The sequence below is a fragment of the Uranotaenia lowii genome, chromosome 1 (assembly GCF_029784155.1).
Source record: "Uranotaenia lowii strain MFRU-FL chromosome 1, ASM2978415v1, whole genome shotgun sequence".
Classification (NCBI taxonomy): domain Eukaryota; kingdom Metazoa; phylum Arthropoda; class Insecta; order Diptera; family Culicidae; genus Uranotaenia; species Uranotaenia lowii.
In genome coordinates, this window is record NC_073691.1 from 152240651 (window position 1) to 152266304 (window position 25654).

The following is a 25654-nucleotide window of genomic DNA, read 5'->3' on the forward strand; positions in this document are numbered from 1 at the left end:
AGTAAAATAAATTTAGAACATTATATATAGCTAAAGCTACTAGTTTTCTCGTTATTCAGCATAAATGAAAAAAATCCGAAAAAACATGCCTCAGGAAAACTGCTGTCGTTCATATATTACACGTCCAAAATAATATTTGCCTTATGCATATGAAAGCTGAAGTTAATGCCTACATCATGAAGCCAAGTAATATTTTTAAAACATTGTTTTAATGAAATGGTAACAAAAAGTTAAAAAAACCTACTTTTCATTCGATTGCTAGTAAATACTGTTTGAGCGATGGTGGAGTTTTTGAAAAAATATGACTAAAAAATTTATTGAAATTCTAACATTTTGCTGTCTTAGATTTTCGATGCAACAAAAATTGAATTTACTGGAATTTTTCAAAGTTCACTACTTTGCGATTCTTTTACAATTTGAAATTTCATCTGTTTTTGTACCCGGATTTTCAGTGCTTTTACTTTGTTTGGACCAATCAAAAGTATATGCATTGGAAAGCACATTTAATCTACATTCTAGTGAGGTGCAACAATTCACGCTGTGCGATTCCACAAAAATATGCAAATTATAAACGTAAATTCATTCTTGAATTTCTAAAACCACAAGCAGCACGTCCAGCAAAACGTGTTTGTTCGCTCTCCGAGTAGGTACGGTGGGTGGTGACTTGGGCAGAGAGCCAAGCCGGGTAGGTATTTGAATGTCAAAAAGAGGTTTTGTTTCAACAAACAAAAAAAAAATTATTACATTATAATTAATTGTTTTACTTTTTTTTTCCTTTTTTTTCTATGAAACAAGGCAACAAAATTCATCTTTTCCATGGTTTCTACGGTTTAAGAGCTAATTTTGACCAATTTGAGGGCGCTGAATCCAAATTTGCTGTTTCTTTTTTTCGCTACCAGTTGAGAAAAAAAATGGTCGACAGAAATAATTCACCTTTATTTTAGAAATTTATTTAGAAAAGCACTACAGTGTTTTTAAAACTTTCATAACTTCTCCAAGTTTTAACAAAAAATCATTTATCTGCTGCAGGGTGGATTTGATTTAAATCAAAGTGATTCAAATCACTTGATTTTTTTAGTGATTAAAATCAAAGTTTTTGAATAATGTTTGTAAATCAGTGAATAAACACCTGAAATTTAGAGAGTATGGAATTGTTTTTTTTTTCATTTTTACACGTTTTAAGCATCGAGGACTTATTCATCCCATCGGGAGTTTAGAGTTGTTTTTTTCTTGCCGAATGCTTGTCCACGTAGAAGGGGGTGAGGTTTGGATTATGTCTACGTGGACATACTTCATAAATACTACTCTAATTTATGAATTTATTTTGATATAAAGTTGAAATTTCAATCAAATAACCCAAACCATGTCAGTTAAAAATAATTTTTGTTAATTTCTTTCAAGTAAACTGAAGTCAATTTTTTTTATCTTTTTTTTATAAAATCATCTGATTTTTCATGTTTTTGCCTCAATTTCAACGTTTATAAAACGTTTATAAAAAGTACGAATTAGAATTTTTTCTATTTGTTTGATCTTTGGATTTCTCTTAACCAGGAGAAAAAGAAGGTTGATTGAGTGCTAAATACCAACTCGTAATCCGTCTATAAAAAGCGTTTGGTGAATTTCGATAACATTTTCATTCGATTGCAATTGCTCATTCCTTCATTCATGAACTATTTGAAATTGAAAAACTTTAAAAAATTGTATTCAAACTATAAAATTAGACGGGGACAGTGGAAAACATGCATTAAAAAGGGGTAAGCTCACGAAGGAATTTAACAAAAATTTCCAAGACAATCGTCAATCGTTTCGAATCGTTAGATACGTGTGGATTTAGTTTGAAAAGCATTGATCTTTAATGAATGTTGAAAATCATGAATCATGAATGTTACATATATTCAGCCTTTATAAAGCTGAGTTGAACAATCTGATTTAAATAAAAAAAACCCGATTCAATTAAAAAAAACATTTTTTTTTTGTTTTGAAAAAATCATTGACTTTTAACCACCTTGACTGTGTTTACTCTTGGGCTCGAGCTCACGGACATCAGCTCAGGAAGCAACTGACTTGCCAACTGATTTTGGGATTGACACATCAAACTGGCCTTTGTAAAATTTCAGCTCAAACGGACTTGATTTAAAGGTGTTTCAAAGGACTCAAAATTACGACTTTTTTTCAATCGAAAAAAATCACCTAAGAGGACCCAAAGGAAATTGGGATTTTTTTTAATGACTTGTTAGTGTCTAAAATAAGGTCACCTGGTCCGATTGCCCGGATTTGTTCACTTTGTTTTGGCAAATCAAACAAAAAAAATTGTTTTGTAAAAATTATTTATTTTTCATGAAAAGTTTTTTGGAAACGTTAAATACGTATGAAATTTGTCGATGAATTTAGATTTTTTTTTTGTGTAAATTCTGGGTTTTGACTAAATTGGCCCAGATATTACCCGGATTTTGCCAGGTTTATACATAAAATTGCCCAGATTTTTCCGGTCCGAATATTTGCTGAAAAAATCTAGCATCCTTAGTCTAAAAAGTCGAGATCTAAAGTTAGTTAAAAGAAATTTGTTTTCTGCCTTTTTGGGTTGTTTTTTGAATACAAAAAGCCGATAGATTTTTATGGAATGTTTATGAGTTGGCAGTAAAATAAATTACAAATCGCCATATCTCACCCATTTCAATGTCTCAAAGGACAGTCAGAGACCTGATTTTTCACTTTGGTGATTCATTCCTTTTGTGATAGGGTAGTTCGAAAATAATTAAAACACCTGAAAATATGAAAACCAAATTTCAACGACAAAAATGGCAATGTGACAATAACGACAAAAAAGGCAAAAATGGTAAAAATGAAAAAAAAAAGACAAAAAAGACACATTTGTTATTTTGGCGATTTTTGCCAGTTTTGTCATGTTAATATTAAAAAAAATCCCATTTTAGTCACTTTTGTCATTTATATTTTTTTAGGCATTCTGATATTTTGGTCATTGTTATTTTTTGGTCAGTTTTTTTCGTTTATGTCGTTTTCATTTCAAATTTGTTTGTAATTTAATTTGTTGTCCTATTTTTTAAGGTTTTTTAATTATTTGAGGACCCCCCTAGCGAAAAATAAATGGATCACCCTGGTTGAAAATTCACTCACAGATGTCTTAAATCATGCAAATGAATTACATGAGATTTGTGATTTATTTTAAAGACGAATTACTAAAAATTAAATAAAAAATTACCGGATTTTCAAAAAAAAAATCCCAAAAAGTCGGTTTAAAAAAAAAGCGAAATAACATAAAATCCTGAGGTTTTAGACATGTCTAAGCTATTTGGCATAAAAAATAAAAATTCTTTTTTTTTCGTTTTTACGGGTATATATGGTAAGCAACTACACTTGTTAAGCACCTTTTTTCACCTCTGGTATGTTTTATTGGAAAATTGTTTAACTTTCAATCTCAGGTGTGCAAGCAATCTTCAACTTTATAGAGTTGAGACAAACACACATAAATCAATGGATTCAATTTAATTGATTGTGAATCAAGAAAAAATCGTAGAAAAAACCAAGCCTGATATTTGGAACAGTTTCACTTTCGATAGGTAAGAGAGAAACTTAACTCGTGTCTGTCAACACGCAAAGCTTAAGAGCAATTAGTATTTCAGAATCCGGTCGACCCAAAACGGTTTCAGAGACGATTTTCATTATTTTTTTCAATTTATTTTCAACACTCCTGAGTCTGAAACGGATGAACAAATATATATGTATTGTATGTATAGTTTCTTTTTCTACCTTCATAATTTACCTTCGACAAATCCGTGTTTTGCGTATTATTTGCTCTCTGCAACAGCTCCAAACACACGGCCGCAATCACTAAATAAACCGTGGGAGGATTTTAATCGCATTTGTTTAGCAGCTTGGGCTAGAGTCTCCTTCCTCCTATACAGAGATACTTGAAAAGGTTCCATTAGGCATATTATAGGTAGTTGAAGGTGTATGCAGACAAAGATTTTCTCAGCGCCCATCGACTTAATCTGAATACCGGTACCAGCTAGTAGCAAAGCTCTGAGGAGCTTTGATTGGGTGGTTGCCTTTTCCCCTGGCCGTGCATTTTCGGAATGAAATTCTCATTACATATTTGTTTTCCGTAAATGAAACAGCGCCGACAGCAAAGACTTTCGCAACGCGATTCATCGTCGTCCACATAAAACAATTGTCCATGCCTCTCCAGAAGAGCTGCAACACAATCGGAAAAGTAATTTGTATGACCACATTATATGCAATTCGTACAACCTGCAACTAGGTTGGAAAAAAAGGTAATCCGCATAAATTTACGAATGGCAGGTATTTTCCACGGTTTTGTCGTAAATTTCAAACTTTTTGGTTATTACAAACTCCAACAGGATTGAATGTAAACTATTCCAAGAATTAATGCTCGATATGATTTTAATTATGGTGATTGGTTCATCCATTTCAAATTTAAATTTGTTCTCATAAATTAACATTTCAAAAGTTATATAATTGACATTAAGTTTTTTTTGTCCAAAAATGATTTAAGACTACCTTCATGGATTTTCAATTCATGATTCATGGTTTAACATTCACCAAAGGCAGAGGAAGTCAATGCTTTCCAAACGAATTTCACATCGATTCGATATTGTATACATGCAACGCCTCGAAACCGAACCGAACAAACTTAACAAGAAAACGACACTTTAACGCCCCTGATGAAGATTCAATAAGGATCAAAACGTTGGAGTAAAAAAGAGGCCTTTTCACTTCAAAATCCGAGACTGATAGCCGTTAAAAAATCCTTTGGAAAAATCAACCAAAACAGTCCTTCCATTCATAAAGAAAACATAGTTCAGGTTTCAGCCCATTAGCTTCAATTAAACTAAAATACGAAATTTAAAATGAACCAACAAGTTTTATTGACTGTCAAATGAAAGTGAATTGCAAATTGCATAAGCTAGAAGAAAGCGACCATGATTGCCGATGGATGTTGAAGCCTTGCACGAATGCTATATACCGTGAAGGACCCAATGGCCGCGCATTTAAGCTATGATGAATGTTCTCTGTGCCGTACAAAAATCGTTTTTTGTGCGATTCCGAAAAGAAAAGCACTGACACGTAGTAAAACTTACGTTCTTTAAGGGAAAAATTTAAAAGTGAGAGATTTTTCATTGTAACGTCACAAAAAACGCGAATTTGTAAAAAGTGTTGGTGTACCAATGACCGCGCACGCTTATGATGCTTGTTCCAATCGCCGCTCACAAGTGTACCAATGGCCGCGCACTTATTAATTCGGTTTAAACAGTGAATAAGGTATCCAAACAGTTTAAAATGTTGTTTACATGGCTCTCAGACTTATTGCGAATATTCTCAGGTAAGGATTTTCAAGATTTACACATCAAACACCGATTTGTTTTCATTGTTTTGTGAAACTAGTCTGGTGCAAAATTAATATGAGACGCCTTATTTGGCCGGAAGATCTATTGGAACAATGTTTTCGGTCGCGATTTCGATAAAACATCACAGATTCGGCGAGCTGGCTGAAAATCCACGAGGAAACTGGCCAACTAAAACTATACAGATCCGAATTGCTATCTAACCTCAAATTTCCAACATTTTGTAGCAATTTTCATTAGATGATCGTTTCTTCTGATATTGTTTCAAAAATTGTTTTTTTTTCCAGCCGGTTATATGATGGAAAACATTGATTGGAAAACTTGCCTGTGAATCTTATGCAACCTTTGTGAACTTCCAAAGAACTTCTCTATGTTTAAATACTAGAAGACTTTCCGTGCGCGGCGATAGAAACATTCAAAAATCAAGTGTACCAATGGCCGTGCACAACAAAATTGTCATTTTTTCCGCAACAGAACCTTCAAACTGTTAACTTTTTTTCACAATTGATTCATTATACAGCCACAAATAACTTACGTTCGAAAATTTTTGATAAGGTGCTCGAATTAAACACAAAAAACTGAATAACAAAAAGGGACCCGTTTAGTTCACTTGCTAAGGACAACAGACAAAATGGCATCCGACAAAAACGATGTTTGTTTTTATTTTTTCCTGACCTCAAAAAACAGAATAAAATTATTTCTAGTATGGCAAGTGAAAGATACCTAGCGGAAGTATCCGAAAATGCGAAACATAGACATTTTCGTTGTTGAATTTCGAGGAAAATAAAGATCAAAGTGAAAAGTGCGCGGCCATTGGTACTGCGCGGCCATTGGTGCTTTCACGGTATCTTGATGATAAATTCAATGTGTAACGGTTCCCTGCCCACAGAGTATTACGTTGATCGTTTACCTTCTCGATATTAAGAGCTCCGGCCATAACCACCAGCTTTTGATTTAACTAACGAGCTCGATATGCTGCGATTCACATCAAAAGCAAGCACACATCATACGATAATCGGTGTGCACCACGGTCGTCAGTAATTTTCTAATTAGCGCCGGAATCTGTGGGTGGTACCATTCTTTTCATTTGTCGATTGACATCGGTATAGTTCCAGTGAGTTTGTACTGTTAAAAATGTAACTGAGAAAAATTCAATTCGAAATTCAGGTACCATAAGTAGATTAGGGTAGACCTAAGTATACAAGTATCTGAGGCCAAAAATTTGTAGGTTCAAGGAAAATAAACCGTGTTTTATCAGCCCTTCTGAATTCCGATTCTTTTTCCTAGTTCAATCCAAAGCTGAGGTCATATGCTAGAACATTTGGGTAAAGTAGAACACATGGCTTTAGACACTTCTCTAAGAACCGTTTGTTTCCATCGTATTTGCCGTATTAACACTTTAAGGCTCAAGGTCGAAAAAAGTCGGTCCTTCAAACTTAAACAGCTGTAACTTGTCATCCCCGGGGCCGAATTAAATAACTTTGGTTGAGTTTCTTAGTGTGTTAAGTTTAAATTAGTTGACCATTTTCCTGCAATACACTTCAGGAATTTTGTATGCATTTTTTAAAATAAGAAGATTTTAAATGAGTTAAATTATTTATATTTGGATTTAATTTTCGATACTTGTGGTTTAAATTATTGTAGGTACAGATTTCGAAGGTCCGTATTTAAAATATCATTATTCATTCCCAATTTTGATGTCAAGAATCGGACAAAAAGTCTATAATTTAGTTGAGAACTTAAAAAAGTATTTTTCCCTTTTTGCCAAGGCATGTATACCTATAATTGAATTTATTATAGGTATTTTTTTTTTTTAGTAGGTAACCACAGGTGGTAAATCCCGGTTTACGGATTGTATTCCAAGGCACGGCGAGCCACCGCGTCCCCCCAGTTTGCTACTCTGGGTCCATGGGTACAATGGGAAGACTCATGATATACTCCGTGTATACCCCCTACTCCCTAAACTCCACCTGGGGCCGCAGACCTGGTTCCCACCTCGAACTGTTTAGTACACTATGCTTCAATAGTGGGAGGTCTATTCGCGCTAATGCGCTCAAAGGCAATACTCATTAACGAGACCACTTTCAGCAAAACCTCTCATCCTTACGACTCGAGACGCCTGAACTCTCCTCTAACGACTTGAGAACCGACATCTCCTCGAGATTCCCACACAAACCTCTCCTCTTCGCAACTTGAGGCCTGATCTCTCCTCTAACGACTTGAGATCCGACCCCTCCTCGCATCGACTCGAGGTTTACCTCTCCTCTGCACGATTCAAGGCCCGATCTCTCCTCTAACGACTTGAAATCTGACCTCTCCTCGTAATGACTCGAGGTGACCACTTGTACCCCTCCTCTTGTTGGTAAGAGGCCTGATCCCTCCTCTTACGACTCGGGACCCGACCTCTTATCATAAAGACTCGGGGTTGACCACACAAACCTCTCCGCCTGAAGGTTTGAGGCCTGACCTCTCCTCTAACGACTCGAAACCCGACCTCTTATCTTCAGGGTTCGAAGTTTGCCACCTTGCCCGTCGTGTGCCAGATCGAGAGCAGCTTATCCTAGACTCGCGCCTGTCACGGCACACGCGCGGGACTTAACGCAACGACTCGGATGATTCCCGACGAAGACGTCATCCTACACCGACTCGAATGGCTCGCCCGGCGTCGAGAGCCTCTCTACCCGTGGGTATCCCCCGACAGTGGTTAACCCTCTTCCCTCGAGATCCGCTACGAGGAAGGTAAAGTCTTATCCCCGCAGTTTCCCTCTTAGAAAGCGGCACTACTCGGATACCCCCCGACACTGGGGTATCCTACACACGTTCGCGGCGCACCCCTGACCTCCGCTACGCAGAAGATGATGCCTTATCTTTGTAGCTTCGATCAGGGGATCGGACGCACACTACTCAGATGCTCCCCGCCGATGGAGTCATCCTACACCGTTCGCGGACTGCCGTTGGTTCCAGCTCCTCTGCAGGGCAGTCATGATCCGGGTGAACCCATCGCTGACCGCATGCCAAGTGTTGGAATCCGCACACATCCTCTGTACAACGTTATCTGCTGTCGTGTCAGGCCCACAGGCGGCAAATATGGAAGTACGTACCGCCGCAAACCTCGGACAGACAAACACCACATGTTCGGGTGTTTCCTCTTCGTCACCACAATCTGGGCAATATGGCGAAGCCACATGTCCAAACCGGTAGTGGTACTTCATGAAGCATCCATGACCAGTCAGGAATTGCGTCATATAGAAGTCCACTTCACCGTGCCTTCTTCCGATCCAGCTCCCGATGTGCGGGTTCAGACGATGGGTCCACCTTCCTCTCGTTGAGCTTATTATAGGTATACAAATTGCAATTTGTATACCTATAATGAATTCTAGTAACTATCAATATAAATTAAGGTTGCCAGATTTTTTTTTCAGCACGTATCCGGGCTGGACAAATCTGAGTCGTTTTTTTTTCTAAAACAATATCAGGGCATTTGATTTCAAAATTGTCCAAAATCCGGCTAATATTCGCGCAAATTTGGTAAAAACCCAGGAAATACTTAACCAAAATATAAAAAAAAAACATCAAAACTTATCTGCAGATTTTTATTGTTGTTTAGACCACCTTCCATGTTTTTTTTATAAAACTTGCTCGAACAATTTCGTTTTGAACGCAGAAAAAAAAAATTACTACACAATTTGTTTTTTTTTTTTTGTTTAATTCGGCAAATAAAGTGATTAAATCCTGGAAAATTCCAGGCTTTTTTTCAATTGAATACGGCAACCGAGCCGGACCGGACTTTTCCCAAATTTTGTTTTAATATCCGGAGTTGACGAACCAATCATGAGGTTTATAAAATGTTAAAAGTTATGTTATGCATGAGAAATTTCCGGGAAAAACCAATATTGGATAATTATTTCTCTATATTATGATTTCTACTATTCACCTTAATGTTTCTATGATAAATGACCGGCAAGTTTTCTCAACTCAAAAAACTAAGTGTATTCAAATTATTAATTTTTACTTAAAGTCATTTCAACCCAAGGCTTGAACATTTTAATTGTTGAATTCTTCGAGTGTTATATAAATTTTATATGATAACACAAGGTAACTCCATTTTTTATGTCTATGTGTCGTCAGATTTTGCCTTTCAAAAACTGGTCAGTTTTGAACAAAAATGATCTTTGATAACTGATAAACTAATAAACCTTCATGGAAAATAAAAATTGATATTTGAGTTTCTAAAGTATAACGCTTTGGGGTAATTAAATAAATCATTGAAATAAAATTTTTATTTTTCAAAATCTTTAAGGTGTTCTATAGTTTTGTTAGAAAAGTGCACAAACTTATTTGATGAATTTTAACCCATTTTCAGAAGATATTTCGAAAACACGAGCTAATTAAAAAGATTAATTGCAAATTTGGAATCACCACCCCAGAACGTTCAGAATTAGCTCTTAAATCTGAAATTTTTTGCCTTGTGTAATCAATTTCAAAAATCCCATCAATTCGAGTTCAAAATTTTTCTTTTTATAGAAAAAATGTGCATTATTTAGGAAATTTATACTTTACTTCTTATTGGAATATTGATTTCAAAACTGAATTGTAAATTAGTTTTTTGGTTTATTTTTTTTTATTTTCAACTATATATCTACATTTTTAATTTTGAAATGAAATTTTTAAGTCTATTTGTAATTTTCATATCAATTCAAATTAAAAAAAAAAGGTTCAAAATTAGAAATGAATAAAATATAACATTCGAATTAATAAGAAAACTTTAAATAGTATTAAAAATATTTATAACAAAAATTTTCATTTTCATTTTAAATTTTGTTTTTGCATTCTGATTTTTTTAGTTTTGAATTCCGATAGAAAATTCGATCATTCATGACCAGTTTTAATTTTGAATATATCTATTACTTAATAGTATTTTATCTTTTTTTCTTTGTTTTTAGGAATTATTAAAATAAGTCTGATATTTTTAAATTGTGAACCTTGAAAATTTCTTTGAAAATAGTGTTTGACGCATGCAGCAGGGAAAAGATAGGTCTATTTTTCATGTTTCCACTAATATTTTTACTTTGATTTTATGAAAACGCTTCGATTGACCTGGAAAGAAATTCCACTCCTTTTTGCGAATCCTATCTAAAAATAATTCACATCAATTTTCCAAGCTGGAAATTATATTTTTTTACTGAATTCAGTGCAGTTATTTCAATTAAAGTTTGCTTCATTTAGAATTTGGATCAAAAACAATTGCCTGTATTTCAGTTATTTATTGATTTTCAAACAAATATAGCATTCTTTTCATATTTTTAAGAAAAAATTTGGATAAAATTATTTTTCACGGTTTCGAAGGAGTTCTCGATTTTATCCTGAAACACGGCTCATTAGGCGGCGCACACCTTCTTCGTCCATCGTTTTAGCTATCTTATTTCACCAGGTCTTCACCTGATTGATGTCTTTGATAACCTTTCCTTTTGCCTTGAGTCTCCTCTTCATGATTCAAATCTGACCAAAACATCACGGAGTGATCGTGCGATCAAATGAACGGCGAAATTCATTTTTGGAGACACTCTTTTTGGTATAGTTCCAACGCCATTGTCTTATTTGTAACGAAAACTTTCTTTTTCTTTTTTTGCTTAGCTGCAAATGTCCTGCCAAATCATAAATTTTCGTGCATTGTCGGCAAAAACAATTTTAAGTTTGGCTAGAACATTCCCCCGAGCCGATGCTAAGTACTTTTTTTGTCCTGGGATTTGCCCGAAGTCAGCCTTGAGGATTCTTCGTCCGTCAGAAGACACCCGTCGAACTTGGTCAGCACCTGGTCGTGTAGCTTCCGAGCACGAATTTTGGCCACACTATTCTGTTTTTTTGGTCCGAATTGGCTGTTTGCTAGCTCGATAGGACTTGATTCCTTCCCGGAGTCCGGAGTCGAATTCTGCTCACGGTACTATGTGCAGCACCGGTTTTTCTGGCCAAATCACGGTCCTACAGATTGGAATTCCTCTTAATCGTCTTCAAAATCTTACCACGCAGTTTCCGGTCGACAGTTCCACTCCGACGATTGGCTTGAGGCTTCCGAATCGTCGTCAATGTTCCCTTATATCGTTTGATATTTTTGGGCAATTTCAGTTGTTTAACTGGCCTAGATGCAGACCACAATGGATTTTCCAAATAAATTTGCATATTTTTTCCCTTCTTTCGGCTTCTATGTTGATTGTTTACACAGTACAGTCGATTTTTGGAATGTCAAAAATACATACGTGAAGCTGACAAAATTCCCGACACGTCTGTGCCAAGAACTTATAAATTCGTCCACCAAAAGCGCCACAGTATGAGCAAAAGTTTGTTCCAATTCTAAATGAACCAAGCTTTACTGAAACAATCAACAATCTCAAGTTTTCAATCCTGATTGAGGAAACTTTAAAACAAGAAAGGTAAGTTATAAATTTTTAATACTTTTTATCCTATACAATACTTCCTTGTTTTGTTCTTAATCCTACTACGTCGAAATATGTTTATAAATCCTACCCTATCCGATCCAATCAAGGGAATGACATCCCTATCCTTTGTCATTGAATTTGACAACCATCAAAATTACGGGCCCACGATTTTCTGGGCCCAAAACAAACCTGACGTTATACTGTCAAGGACCCGGACTAAATGTCAAATCCTAGAGAATTATGAATGATTACACACTAACACAACAATCGTTCTGGTTCCTCATTGGTTGAAATTTTGACTTTTTCAACTCCGTACTGCTTTGAGAGGAAAACACCATAAACGTTTCTCCCGATAGATAGAAAAAAAGAAATAGATTCTTGTTCGCAAGAAGAACCAACTTGCCATCCCCCTGGATCCAATACAATCTCCTACCGTACTAGTTGGCAGACGTTTTTTATTCGAATGTCAATAAAGTGTGTGTCGCCTTTCCATTTGACCGTTATAGTTCAATAAGATTTACAATTACATTCCTTAAAACGTTTATAATTCAGAACCTTCTCATCATAGAATAATATTTCAGGGTATAGCTCCTTGTAAAGGACTTTTCTTTTGAATCAGTTTGTTAATATTTGATTGTGTTCGTCAACATATTTCCCTGATATCTAAAGGCATCTACAGGATCGCTTTCAAAAGTATTGACGATTATTTTCAAATTCATCTTTTCTAAAGAAAAAGACTAGAACGGCTTTCTTGCTGAAGAGTTGTCAATAGAAAACCTTTTTTTGAACTAAGAGCATCAGCAGCGGTAAAACGTTTGTTTGTTTGTTGTTTATTTATTCTTGCAATTTAAGATAACAATCTTTTCAATCACTGTAATTGGTTTTACTGGAATTTGCAATAATTCTAGCTAATCTTCTCTACTCTTATCCTATTCTAACCTGGCTAAACACTCTGAATTATGAATGATGAAAACGTCATCCCAGGAGTTATCCTAATACGAATCCAAGACCTTAATTTAGTTTATCCGTTATTGGAGCACAGGTATTGGCTTTCAAAATCGACCCAAGTCGTCGAAGTTTGACGTTTCGAAGTCAAACGTACTTTTGCAGATGCTGCTAAGTATCCAAATTAACATTTTATATGGTAAAACATCTACTACACTTAGTTGAGAGAATAACAGGGTTGCTAGCGAACCGGGAAAACCGGGAATACCAGGAAAAACTTTGGAATTACATCCCGTCACCTGGAAACCGGGAAAAAACCGGGAATTTCGGCACCTCACCGGGAAAATTGTAATTCTTAAGATTTTTTCAAGGAACTTCAAAAATATTTTCAAAACTATTTCTAAATTTAAGAATAGTTTTTAACAGTCTTGATACAGATTTATCTCATAAACGCTTATTTTCCTTCTTTAGTAAACAAACGAAGTTTGAATCCCTTTTTAACATTTTGCGGGGCAATATGAGATAACTATTATTTTCGCTCTCCGCAAGTGTGCTATACTGACAAGCATAACTCAAATGTTATAAATTGTATAATGAAACTATTATCGACAAAACTAAACACAAAACTAATTACAGTCGAACCTGGATAAGTGAGGGTCCAAAGGACTGAACATTTTTTCTCATTTCAGAGGTTTCTGACTTGACAGGCTTCTCTTTTATAGACGGTCTTCGACATACAAATGCATTAAAATGATCGCTGGGAGCTAGAATATATGTATGTGTAAAAATTGTATCGAAAACAAGCTCCTGTCGAAATCTAAGGTCTTTACCCTGATACAACATAATATCTTACATTCAAACGATAAAAGTTCAGCTCTGTCTTATACACGATTTTCTATTTTTTCACGCATCTTCAGTTCAAATGACTAGGGCACTACTAGAGTTATTCATTGTTTTGTATTGAAAGAAAAAAAAACATTTTTTTTTAAACATGTCTTTGGATTTGTACAAAAAATATAACTGCATTCAGAAAATAACAAAGCATTTTCCTGAAATCTAATGAAATATAATCAAATTGACAAGCTGATTTGATATTATGTTTATTATTTTATTATTTATTATATTATTATTTTTTACATATTTCTGTACAATTTTTTCTACAACTCTATAAAAATTCTTGAAAATTTCACAGTAGTTGAAAAGTTGAATATTATAGATTCAAGATCAATTTAACTGGATTTTTTTTTTTTAATCAATGAAATTGTGGAACAAAACAACGGATAGATGCCAATTTCGTTAGATTAGTTTAGAAAAATAATTAAAACCTGTCAATTTTATACGAAAAGACTACGTGTTAAAAGACGCCGAACATGATTTCTAATCGGTTAACAAGTTTTTGAATGCAATTGTTAGAAATGTGAGGCCCTTCACAATATTTTTTTTTTATTCACCATGATTTTATATTTAAAAAAACGAGTATAGTAAATGGAAAAATCATCATTTCTGACCGGGAAAAAATCTGGGAAGAACCGGGAAAAAACTTTGGAATTTCAAAACGGAAAATTATGGGGTCATCTACCATTACAGCTTTTCCCTCCTAAACATATCAACGCCTAAAAACTTAATAGACTGGCAACATGAATAACACTTCCAACTTCCAAATAGAACCGGTTGAAAAGATGTGACGTTAGATTTAAGGTGACCAACCGTATTGAGAATCAACAAGCTATTTTAATTGTCAATTTTTATTATAATGAATTCAAATAAACATTCTACAGTTGCCTTATCTTACTTAAGGGGACGTTTATGAAAAACCTTGAGGAAAATTAAACAGTTTCAAAAGGGTCTTTTGGTGTCTTAAAGGGCTTTCATATAAAATTTATATCGAATTACCAAGCCTTACAAACCCTTTTTGACTATAAATTGTTGTTTCGTTATTTTAACTCAAACAGATTGACTCGAGGCAGTCGAAAACCGCTCTGGAGAGAAACCAAACTTAAAATTTCCCAGGCACCAATGTACCAACAAACTCGATAACATAACACGTCGATAAAGTTGCATTCGCTAATAATTACCCACATGATTATACTTTCACCCGTTCGGCTGCTGATAACAACAATTTGCGGGCTGTTTACACAACCGAATCGAGCGCGGATGCGTGTGAGTGTGTATTTGATTCAAATAGTTCAAATTGTCAACAAACTGCAGAACGTGTCAAACGTTTGCCACCACCTTCCACCGTGATCCCAAAGTTATGAAAACAAAAACCCTGCACGCAGTCGGTCGCACAGGTGCGCGATAAATAGCTTTACATAGGATTTGATGAATATTTAGAAGGAGAGAGACCTCACCTGACATAATCCTCAAAGGTATCAAAACAACAACGAGTAGGGTACTTCACTTTATGTGTGGAATTTCCAACCTAGCCTACCGACCGATTGAACGCATCACATGCTCGAATCGGGGAAGTGGAGTAATATACATATTAAACCAGATCGGTCTAGAGCTGATGGTCGACGCAATCAGGGTGGAATGATCATTCCGCTGAATTCTTTTAAGGGTGTTTGGGGGGCAATATGACCATCATTGTAGGAAAAGTTCATGTAATCTATTCCCATGAGGCCGTTGAGCTTGAGGAATACTTATCCAGCAAACATTTTTGTAGCTATATTCTTATGCTGGTTTGAAATACGTTCCATATACATACATTGTAGAATGATCGTGGTGAAAAACAGCATTTTGGTAGGTGGCAATATAATACATACATAAATTTCAATTCTTTCTGAAGTGACGAAAACTACACCAATTGGGCGTTATCCGACACCTTATTCGTACCTATCGGAAGAATGCAAGAGAGCGATAGTTTTTGCTCTTATAGCCTTCAAATCATTGCCAGCGACAATATTTTCCAGTTCTCTCATTGGTCAATACTATTCAATTCCCATCTGATTTTTAGCCATATGGATGCACTGCTGATTGCAGAGAGAATATGACGATGATTTTCTCACTTGAAACCCGCTCGGCGGGAGCAGAATCTTTTTTAAATTTACAAACATGGTGGACTTGCTATCATATCCGATTTAAACTGACTTCAATCGATATTTTCGAAAAGATCGTACTTTTCACTAATGCAATTGTAATTGCGATTCGCAACACCATTGTAAACGACTTAAGTTATCATTTCTGAGACGATTTCATGTTTGCTGGCTTTGAACCGAAATACCCCCACAAACTTCAGTTGGCTCACTTATGCATGAACCACTACCTCCGGTGACAAGCAAACGAGTTACCGAACCTTGAACATTTCGATTCATCATTCCATCCGATCCGAAATGCGCCGAAAGGTCCTCGCAAATTCGCCAACTTCATTCAACCGGTCGATCCGGCGAGAAAACCAGTTCTCGAGAACCAGCAGCCAGCCCTAGGTAGCCGAGATATGGGCTCGGTTTTATGCAGACTTGTCGGACAGTCACTTAGTGAATATTGCATTCTGAACCTTTTTTTTTTGTTTCTGACTGTGTTTCTGTCGGGCTTTGCAAGTTTTAAGTTCGGTATGAAGAATACTTTTCGAAACTCCAGTCCTAAAAGATTCTCATGTTCAAATTTTCGAAATCTAGGTATTTCAGTTTCCTGTCTATAATTTTAAAGTAGTTTAGAAATGTAATTCTTGTTATTCAAAAAAGAGGTTCAAATAAGATGAAAAGGTTATAACAATACCGAACGATTTTAACGAAGTTTAACGATTTAAACTTGCAGATACAGATTTCGGATTCCAGATTCAGATTTTAGATTCCTGATTTAAAATTTCATGTTGGAAATTCAAATTTCAAATTCAGATTCACATTCAGATGAGAATTTGGATTTTGATTTCCTTTGAGTCAGGTTTCATATTCTGATTTCAGAGTGTTGAGATATATGTAGATTTCAGATTCAGATTTTCAATTTTACATATCTGATTTCCAACGAATATATCAGATTAAGACTGAAATTTCGGATTTGCAAATTTGCAGATACAGATTTCAGGAATCTGCAGGAATCATATTTCAAATTCTAAGATTCTAATCTAAAGCTCATCATGTTTTTTGGATTCTAAAGTAGCTCCATGGAATAGTTCTAAGGCAGTTGTGTTAGCTGGAATAAAACAACAAATGAATAAGATCGTCTATGTTTTGAGATTCGAAGCCATAGATAAAATGACTGTCTCTCGAGACGCTCCCTCATGTTTATCTGTTTACAAGTCAGCTTTTATAATTTTTTCAAGTCAGCAAAAAAAAAAACAAATGTTATTTTGTACTCAGTGAAGAAAGCTAGAATTAATTATTATAACATTACTTTTTCCTCCCGTACAATATAAATACAAATATTCCCAGTGCAATACTCGGGGAAAAATATGGAACATTGTTTTGGTTAGTAATAAATTGATTGAACATGGCATAATGTTTGCATGGAACACTTTTTTTTTGTTTCGATTACAGTCTTTTAACCATTTTTATGGCATTCGCGACTTTATATCAACGATGCAGTTGGCGGACAGTCATTGAGAAACTTATCCTGTACAACTGTGTTCGATATTTACTCTTGGGCTCGAACTCGCGGACATCGGCTCAGGGGGCAACTGACTTGCCAACTGAGCTATATCACAAACCCAAAACACTTTTTGAGTATTTAATTTTTTTCAAATATTTTAAAGATAATATTTGGTGATAGCCAAATTGGTCATGTCGAACTTCGCTAACCGACCTTAGAAATTTCGTAATTTGACCCCAAAAATCTGACCTGTGCATAATTTTAGTTCAATGGGATTTAGAAAAAAAGGAACACACACATATAGGATTTCAGTGAAACTTCATGTTTCTTTGAAGAGATCTAAATTCTACTTAAGACTATAGCGTACATATATCAAGGATATGATATAGTGGTTATCATCATAGTAATGCTAACACCACCAGCCCACAGAAAGAGTACTATGTATGCCGTGACCGAGACTCGATCTCATGACCTCTGGCTTAGAAGCCTCAAAGCGCTCAAAGTTTCGCGTTTTGTGACCCTCAAAAATCACCAAAGGGGGGGATCAAAGGAAATCGGAAAAATAAAAATTGGCGAAAAACCGGCCGTTTCTCAAGTTCAAGATTAGTCGATTTTTAATCAAAATTTTTTACGAGATAACACAAGACCTCGACGTTTCATGCATTTCTAAGTCATTTGGCATAAAAATTTTGATTTTCGGATTTCCTCTGGTTCCCTCTTACGTAGTTTTAAAAAAATTCAAAGCGTTGACAAAAAATAGAGATAACACCTGATTTCGACGCGTTATGAATTTTTGGATTAATTTGGCATCAAAATTGAGGTTTTTATTTTTCCGATTTTTGAGTTATTTGTCTGGCAACAAAATTAAAGTTTTTATTTTTCCCATTTCCTTTGGTCTCCTCTTACGTGATTTAAAAAAATTAAAAGTCGTTTTTTGACATTTTTTTTTAATTGAGATGACACCAGATTTTGTTGTCATATGCATTTTTAAGTCATTTGACATAAAAATTAAAATTTCGATTTTCTTATTTCTATTGGTCTTTGTCCTTCCTGTGATTTTTGAGAGCCAAAAAGTCGAAACTTTGAAAGCCTTGAGGCACCCCTAAATAAAGTCCGATTGAGGTCAAATTTAGCATAGATCTGTTTTTGGGCCAATCTACAAAAATATGTATGGTCGGTTTTCGAAATTCCATCATGAAATTTTTTCCATACACTCAGAAATAAATAAAATATCAAACAATTAATTTTTAGGTATTTTCACGTTTCTCCCTCTTTACGCACACGGATATTTCTCATGGTGTAATTACTGGGATATTTCTCACTGAGAAATATTTCTGCGATTAAAATTTATGCATTGAGAAATGGGATGATTGTTATGGAAGCGACATCTGGTGGTCAGAAAAAAAGTTTGAGCCGGGACGTAAAGGCAAACGCTTAAAGCAGAAATAATCAGAAAAAGCAAACGAAAATCGTTTGATTTTCGTATAAGTTCTATGGTCAATGTGCATTATTGACCATAGCATACAAAACAAATGCACTTTCCCTTTAATAATTCTTTTCTGCTATAGATTCCATCCTTTTCAAAGATGATTCACAAATTCGAAAAGAATGGAATCTGCATGCAGTCAAGTTGAGCGGCATTTTGCAACTGAAGAATCTAGCACGTGCTCATACCCGTTGAGTTGGGACTCAAACGCACAAATCACAAAGCGTTTGTTTGAACAAAATAATATTTCGGTTATTAAATTTTATGCATTGGATCATTACACGCCAAGAAATTATTCGGGTGCATAAATTTAAATAACTGGAATTGTTATTTTTTAATATTTCTGGATATTAATGTCAGTCAAATGTCAGAGTAATTAAAACATAATATTTTTAATATTTTTTAAATTTCTGAGTGTACATTCATTGTCACCCTAATGTATGTACATGTATCGAAAATACTCTGGATATCATTAAAACTTTATCCAGGAATCACAGAAAAACAACGCTCACGACAGACCGACCTGAATGGAATGACTTAGGAACCTCCATTCAACAGGCTGTAATTGGATTATCTTAAGGCTGATGTCATGCTGAAGCAACTAGCAACGCAACGCAACGCAACGTTCCAATAAGATTGCGTTGCAACGCATTGGTATGTCATGCTGGCGCGACCTGTCACTTTGAAATTCCCTACAAATCATCACTTCTCTACATCTGATAAGGCTTTGAATCGTCTCCTTTCTTTCGGGAGCCATCAAAAACTCGTCAAATCACGACCCAGATTGCAAGAATGCCGAAAATTGAACAGACAAAATTCCTTGTTTTTTGCCGGAACTAAGAATTCATGAAAATTTTCTCGCCGATTAAGAAATTTTTGAGTTTATTATCACAAGTTCGGACAGATCTTCGTACTATTGTGCTTAAAACCCGGAATCACTGCTTCAAATCAAGAAAAAACAATATTCCTATTGGATTTCCTACTAGTAGCGCTACAAAACACATTGGCATCAGATTGGTCGCGCTATACAAAGCGACCAGTATGACAGGTCTGCGCAATTTCCATGGAGATCAAATGAGAGCTGGTTAGTCGTGTGAACGTTGCGTTGTAGGTCGCGTTGCTAGTTGCTTCAGCATGACATCAGCCTAAGAGATAGTATGATACAAAGTTGTTCAGCATACAAATTACCTTTAGACAATTTATAAATCGGCACTTAAACGATCTGATGGTGCAACTAAAATGTTTAAAAAAATCATGTGCATTTTTGTGTGTTTTATGTCGGTAATTCACCATGGGCGCACGGATTCACCGCAGTTCTAACAAAGTATGAACACTAGGGTAACCCTTAGCTATAAAAAAGTTTTAAATGCCAAGATTTCACTGCTACTACCCTCTAATATTGTTTTTTTTTTTTTCAAAAAAGATAATAAACTGTGCAAAACTCACTTTGATAGGATCCTCAAACGCCTTGGAGTTGATAAAATTGTGAAAAGGCTAAACATTAATTCTGGCAACACTGTAAAAATAAAAAAAAACATAATTAAAGTGAATATTTTAAGTCCAGGAACAACTTTTTAGATGACGATACGTTGTTTTGGACTAAGCGAAAAAAGTAATAGACCTTTTAGTTTATATTTTCCTATATATTTTGTAGGGGGATATACGAGAAATAAATCTTGGTGACAATCTGTCAAATGATTTTAGAGATATCGCTCAATACTGAAGTTCATTGACAAAACTTTTTGTGCAGGTTCGAAAAAATCCAGAAAAGTCCCATTGGGAGACTCAAAACCAGCTGGAAATCGATTATTCGATCAGAGTTTACATGGTAAAATTCTAATAAAAGTGAAGGTTATTGATACCTTGAAGTTATGGAATGTGAGAGGATTTTTCAAGCTCATTCCGAAAAAAAATAAAGAAAGTGATAAAAAAAAATTTCCTGACTTGTTCGTCTAGCTGCCTAATAAACAGGCCTGACTTCATTTCTACAAGGTAGTAAAGCTGCCCATCGGTAAAATAAACAAAATACGGTGGTCAAATCGTGCGCAAATATTTGGACTGCTTGTGGGGAGATGTTTTGAAAAATTTCGTAATGGATTGCAAAACGAACTCTTTAGCAATTATTTGGCGGATTTCCAACCGGAAATTTTACATTAACAAGTCTCGCCTGTATTTCCCGGAAAAGAATTAGGAGAAAAATTGAGAAATTTAATGTCTGGTACTTGAGGGCGCTAACGATCTGTGGAATCTGCAAATCACTCAGTGTTCCTAAACGATTGACACGATGAATGGCTAAAAACATAAAGAAGAATGTCTCCAAATGCGTCGATTGACGCGATGAATGGCTAAAAACATAAAGAAGAATGTCTCCAAATGCGCCCTTTTTCTTTGCAAAACACTTCAATAGCTCCAACAAAGTATATATGTACTGTGCTTATGTTATATCTGAAATCGTGCCATTACGTAAAAACTGTAGTGGAGTGATAAAAAGTCAAATATGTCGTGTTTGTGCCAAATGAGGACAATCGACTGAATTTGTTATATCTTTGACTAAATTCTAAATTAGGATTATTTTTAAAGGTCAAGCTTCATGAAAAAGGAAACGTAATCAAAAATAGCCTTGTTTTTTTTTAAATTATGCCTATTTGTTGTTGTTTTTTTCCAAAAATTGAAGGATTTTTTTGAAAAATTGGATCTGAAAGAAAATATATTTAAAAAAATATTTTTAACGTTTGACAATTTTTTCCAACTGTGTTCGTGATAGGAACATTGTTATCCAAGAGAGTCAGGGCCAAACACCCAATGTGGTATGAAAATGCTCCGTGAGCAGTTTTAAGGTTTTTTGGGTATATCCTAATAAGATTCTGATTTAGCAAACAAACCTTTGCCAAGCCTTGCCAGTTTTCAATTTATTTGTAATGGTTTTTAGGCAACCACATGTCATGAGTGCTATGTTATGCCCAACACTGATACATTGTAAACATTTTAATATTCTGATGTAAACTTTTGCATTTAAAATGTAACCTTAACAGTAATATTTAATGTCTGTGAAGAACTGTGGTTTTTATTTTTAAATGATTTACCGATATTATAAAGTAAAAAAATAAAAAAATATCGATAATACCAAACAATTGAGAAAAGTGGGTAAATAGTTCCCGAGATTCTGATTTTCCTGTTACTTTTCCATTGATTTTATATGAAAATATTTAAAAAGTAAAGCAAAATGCCAATTCCTGGAACATATTTTTTCATTTGCGTTTTAACAAGTAGGCTTTGCTTTAATGGAGAATTTTTCATACCCAGCAGCACCATGGCTTCATGTTATTTTTTGGGGCTTCATTGGGAAGAATGTTTCAAAAGTTTTGATTAAATCAATTCATCACAACAACTCAAAAATTTATAAATTTTCTTCAGGTATTTTATATCCGTGTATATAATTTTAAGTTATATATATTTAAAAAATATCTAGTGAATGTGGGATGTCCGAGAAATTACAGAAGGGTTCCATGGACCGAGTGAATTTTAGGAATTACGTTCGTCAAGTTATGTCGTAGGACGGATACTATGAAAAAAAAAATATTAAGAAAAATTATTCAACTAATATTTGAAAATTTTCAAATTCACTAGACATCTTACCTCATTGCCGCAACTCCACCTACCTCACCTTATAACCTCGTAATTTGTTTTATGATTGGACTATTTTTTTGCACTTGAGTTAAAGAAACGCAATTACTTCTCAATTCCTAATGATTCATAACAAATTTACCTAAACAAAAATCTCAATTTTTTGCTTTTTTGGCTTTGGGAATTTTACTTTGATTTCCTTGATTTTCCTTTTTTTTTTCGAGCATATCTTAACATCCTTAATATCTTTTTTCTTCATCTGATTTTTACCTTTCTTCGTAGGTGCTAGTCTGTTGAGTATACTCGTTATGGTTGTTCTTTAAAATTTAATGGTTTCACTTACTGTGAATTCTGATTCGTTCTTCGTTACAAAATGTTAAATTTTCCTAAAAAAAACCTGAAAGTTGAAATTTACTTAAAAACGTTACTTTTAAATTCTGCAAAAAAAAAACATGGATGAGATATGAACCAAATGGATACTTTTTGAACCTCAGAGTTCTAAAAATTCGAAAGTGGCCCCCGATCAATTCAATCTACTACTGCCCATGCCAAATTTGGTACCATTTGTTTAATTTTTTTTTCGAGTCTTACAAACATAAATTGTATCTTTTTTATGTAAGAGTCTTTCTCCTATCTTCCGCAATGAAATCCGGAAAGTTAGTGATTTTTTTATAAAATGTTTTATTATTTTCAATTTCTTTTTTATCAACCAAACACTTTTTCTGTTATTCATTGTTCGGTAGATCCACTCCGAAAAGTTTCCGACTCTGTTTTACTCCAAAGCATGGGCGATGGAATTGAAAAGTTATTCTTTCACTTCTTAAGAAACACCCGTAAGATCTGTCAAAAGTTGAGTGAAATTTAAGCTGCATCCCACTTGTACTAATGCCAAACCATCACCCAAATTCGGCAGCTAGTTTTTGCCAATAATTTACCACTTCATAGCGTTCTTACCTTATAAAATTCCCATCGCCTATTCTACAAGAAATCAGTGTTGCAGTCAAGTGCCGTTAATGGTGCCTTTAGAAAATAAATAATATTTTATCTTTCCAGAAAAATAGCGTCTTATTTATTGCATTGGAAAAACTATTAATGGATCTATTTTTTCCCATTCTTCTACTTCCAGAAACCGGACCGATACTGGGTAGTGTTTTGTGTCCACGACGATTCCGAAGCCTTTCTGGAGGGCTACCTTGATCCGCGGCAGGCACCTTCGCACAGCCCGGAATGGTCCCTTTCGCTCCAAACGGTGCAGCACATTTCGCACGCCCTGGTGCCCGTCGAGCAGGAGTTCGAGTTCGTGATAACGCTCAACAACGACGTTGCGCGGTTCAATGCCAATACCTGGGAATGCATGCAGGAGTGGGTGGATTCGTTGCGATCCAAACTGCGGGAGATGAAACTGCTTTCACCCAAAGAAAATCTCTATTCTAAACTGCCAGAAGCAAGACCTCCGTTGGCTCCTACGAGGGATCCTACTTCTCCGTTGCCAGCCACCCCACCAGTTCCTGCTGCCCTGGTTCCAGGCGTAGAGCGAGTTCAACCGCATTCGTTGGCCAGCCACAGCACCCCAGCAAATCCTCCAGGAGCTAGCAACAGCACGCTTCAACCAACTGTCCCGTTTCCTTCAACTAGCAGTGGTGGCAGCCCACCTTCTTCGACCGTTACAGGTGCAGCAGCAGTCCCCATCATTCATCCTCCACCGCCCCCAACAACGGCCATGTCCAACACATCGACCCAGAATCTCATGAACTTGCTCACGAATCCGTTGCAAGCTGTAAGCAGCATAAACAATCAGCACATCAGCAGCAGTCAGCACCTATTCGATGCCATATCGTTAGCATCCGATCTATCCGAGGGCAGCCTGGAAGAGTACTCGAATGATCTTATCAAACGCTTCATATCGAGCACGAACGGTGGCAGCAATGGCAGTCCGCTAACTTCACCTTCAGCCACGGCCAGCAACAATGCGAATGGTGGCAGCGGGCCAAGTTCCTTTTTTTCAACTCCCATAACGGCGACGGCCAGTGGCAGTGGCACAAATCTTCCGAAACCACATCAGAAGCCACCGAAGGAGAACGGCTTTCACCAACTGCAACAAAGTAGCAGCAGCGGATTAGCATCAGCCATCGCGGCAGGAACACCGGGATCATCCCTGGCCAGCACATTCGCTCACAATGTGCTGGCCGATCCGAGTAGCACGTCCCTCAAGCGCCCGAGTGGACAAGTAGACAAAAAGGTGGTGGTTTCGGTCGACGGGAAAGCCGCGGATGATTCGTTTGCCAATAGCGGAACCGACGACGACGACGAAGATGGTAAACATCGAAGATTTTTTTTTCTATCTATTATTTCAAAGCACACAAACTTTATAAGGCGTACAAGACATACCTACATAGAAGAACGACGACGATGATTTAATTAAGTCCAATTAAGAGTTTTGCGTGTTCTTTTAAAGTGTGATATTTATGGACCTGCCATTACTTGCCATACCCGAGAATAATATTCCCCGGGTTCATTTGATTAGAGGCAATTGAATTAGCTTGGAAGCGTTTTTCCTTGGATGATTCATGTTAGAAACATCTGAGGAACGAATTTCGCCGAAGGCTTAAAAAATTTAAATTCATAAGCGTGACAAGCTTTAAAATGCGTGTTTAGTAAAAAGCGGGATGCGTCAGCTGGATTACACATAATGTTTTTTAATCAAATACGTTATCGGAACCAATTCTTGTTTTCTGATACATTGAACCTTTTTGCCTTTCTAACAGAAAGGTTTGGTCGATTGGGGAGATCATTTATTATGGGTCTTAGACCTTTATAGGTACCTATCGAATCAGCTCGACGAGTTCTGGCGGATTTGTAAACCTTTTAAAATTTAAAGTAACGTTTTAGCGAAACTGGACTGCACAATGTACTGAGTCGATTTGGGGTCATTTTTGAATTTCTCAAACCCTGGGGTCAAAATGTTTCCAAAACTCATGATTTGTTGCAGAATTATTAAACAATGTTTGCATGAGTAAATTTGAACTTTTATGTTTGTATGGGAATATTAAAATATTTTTACTGAAACATCAACATCATTTTTGTTTCTTCTGTGGAACCAATCCGGCTGATGGTTTTTGTGCCAATTTATAAATTTCCTTAAGGAAATTTACCGCTATACAACTTTTTGAAGACCGTTACTTCGTATCTTATTAGGCAAAAAAGTTGGGCACAATTGAAATGATTTTACTCTCAAAAGAATGGATTTTTTTTTT

General features: G+C 35.7%; 1 protein-coding gene across 1 annotated transcript in view; it reads left to right on the plus strand.

The window, feature by feature from the left end:
• Positions 1 to 24818, plus strand: part of LOC129738035 (mucin-4-like) — a 49488-nt gene extending 24670 nt beyond the window's left edge. The window contains exons 3-4 of the mRNA XM_055729209.1: positions 23527 to 24715; positions 24757 to 24818. Coding sequence (XP_055585184.1) covers positions 23527 to 24715; positions 24757 to 24818 — 1251 coding nt within the window. The remainder of the gene's footprint in view (positions 1 to 23526; positions 24716 to 24756) is intronic.
• Positions 24819 to 25654: the final 836 nt, after the last annotated feature.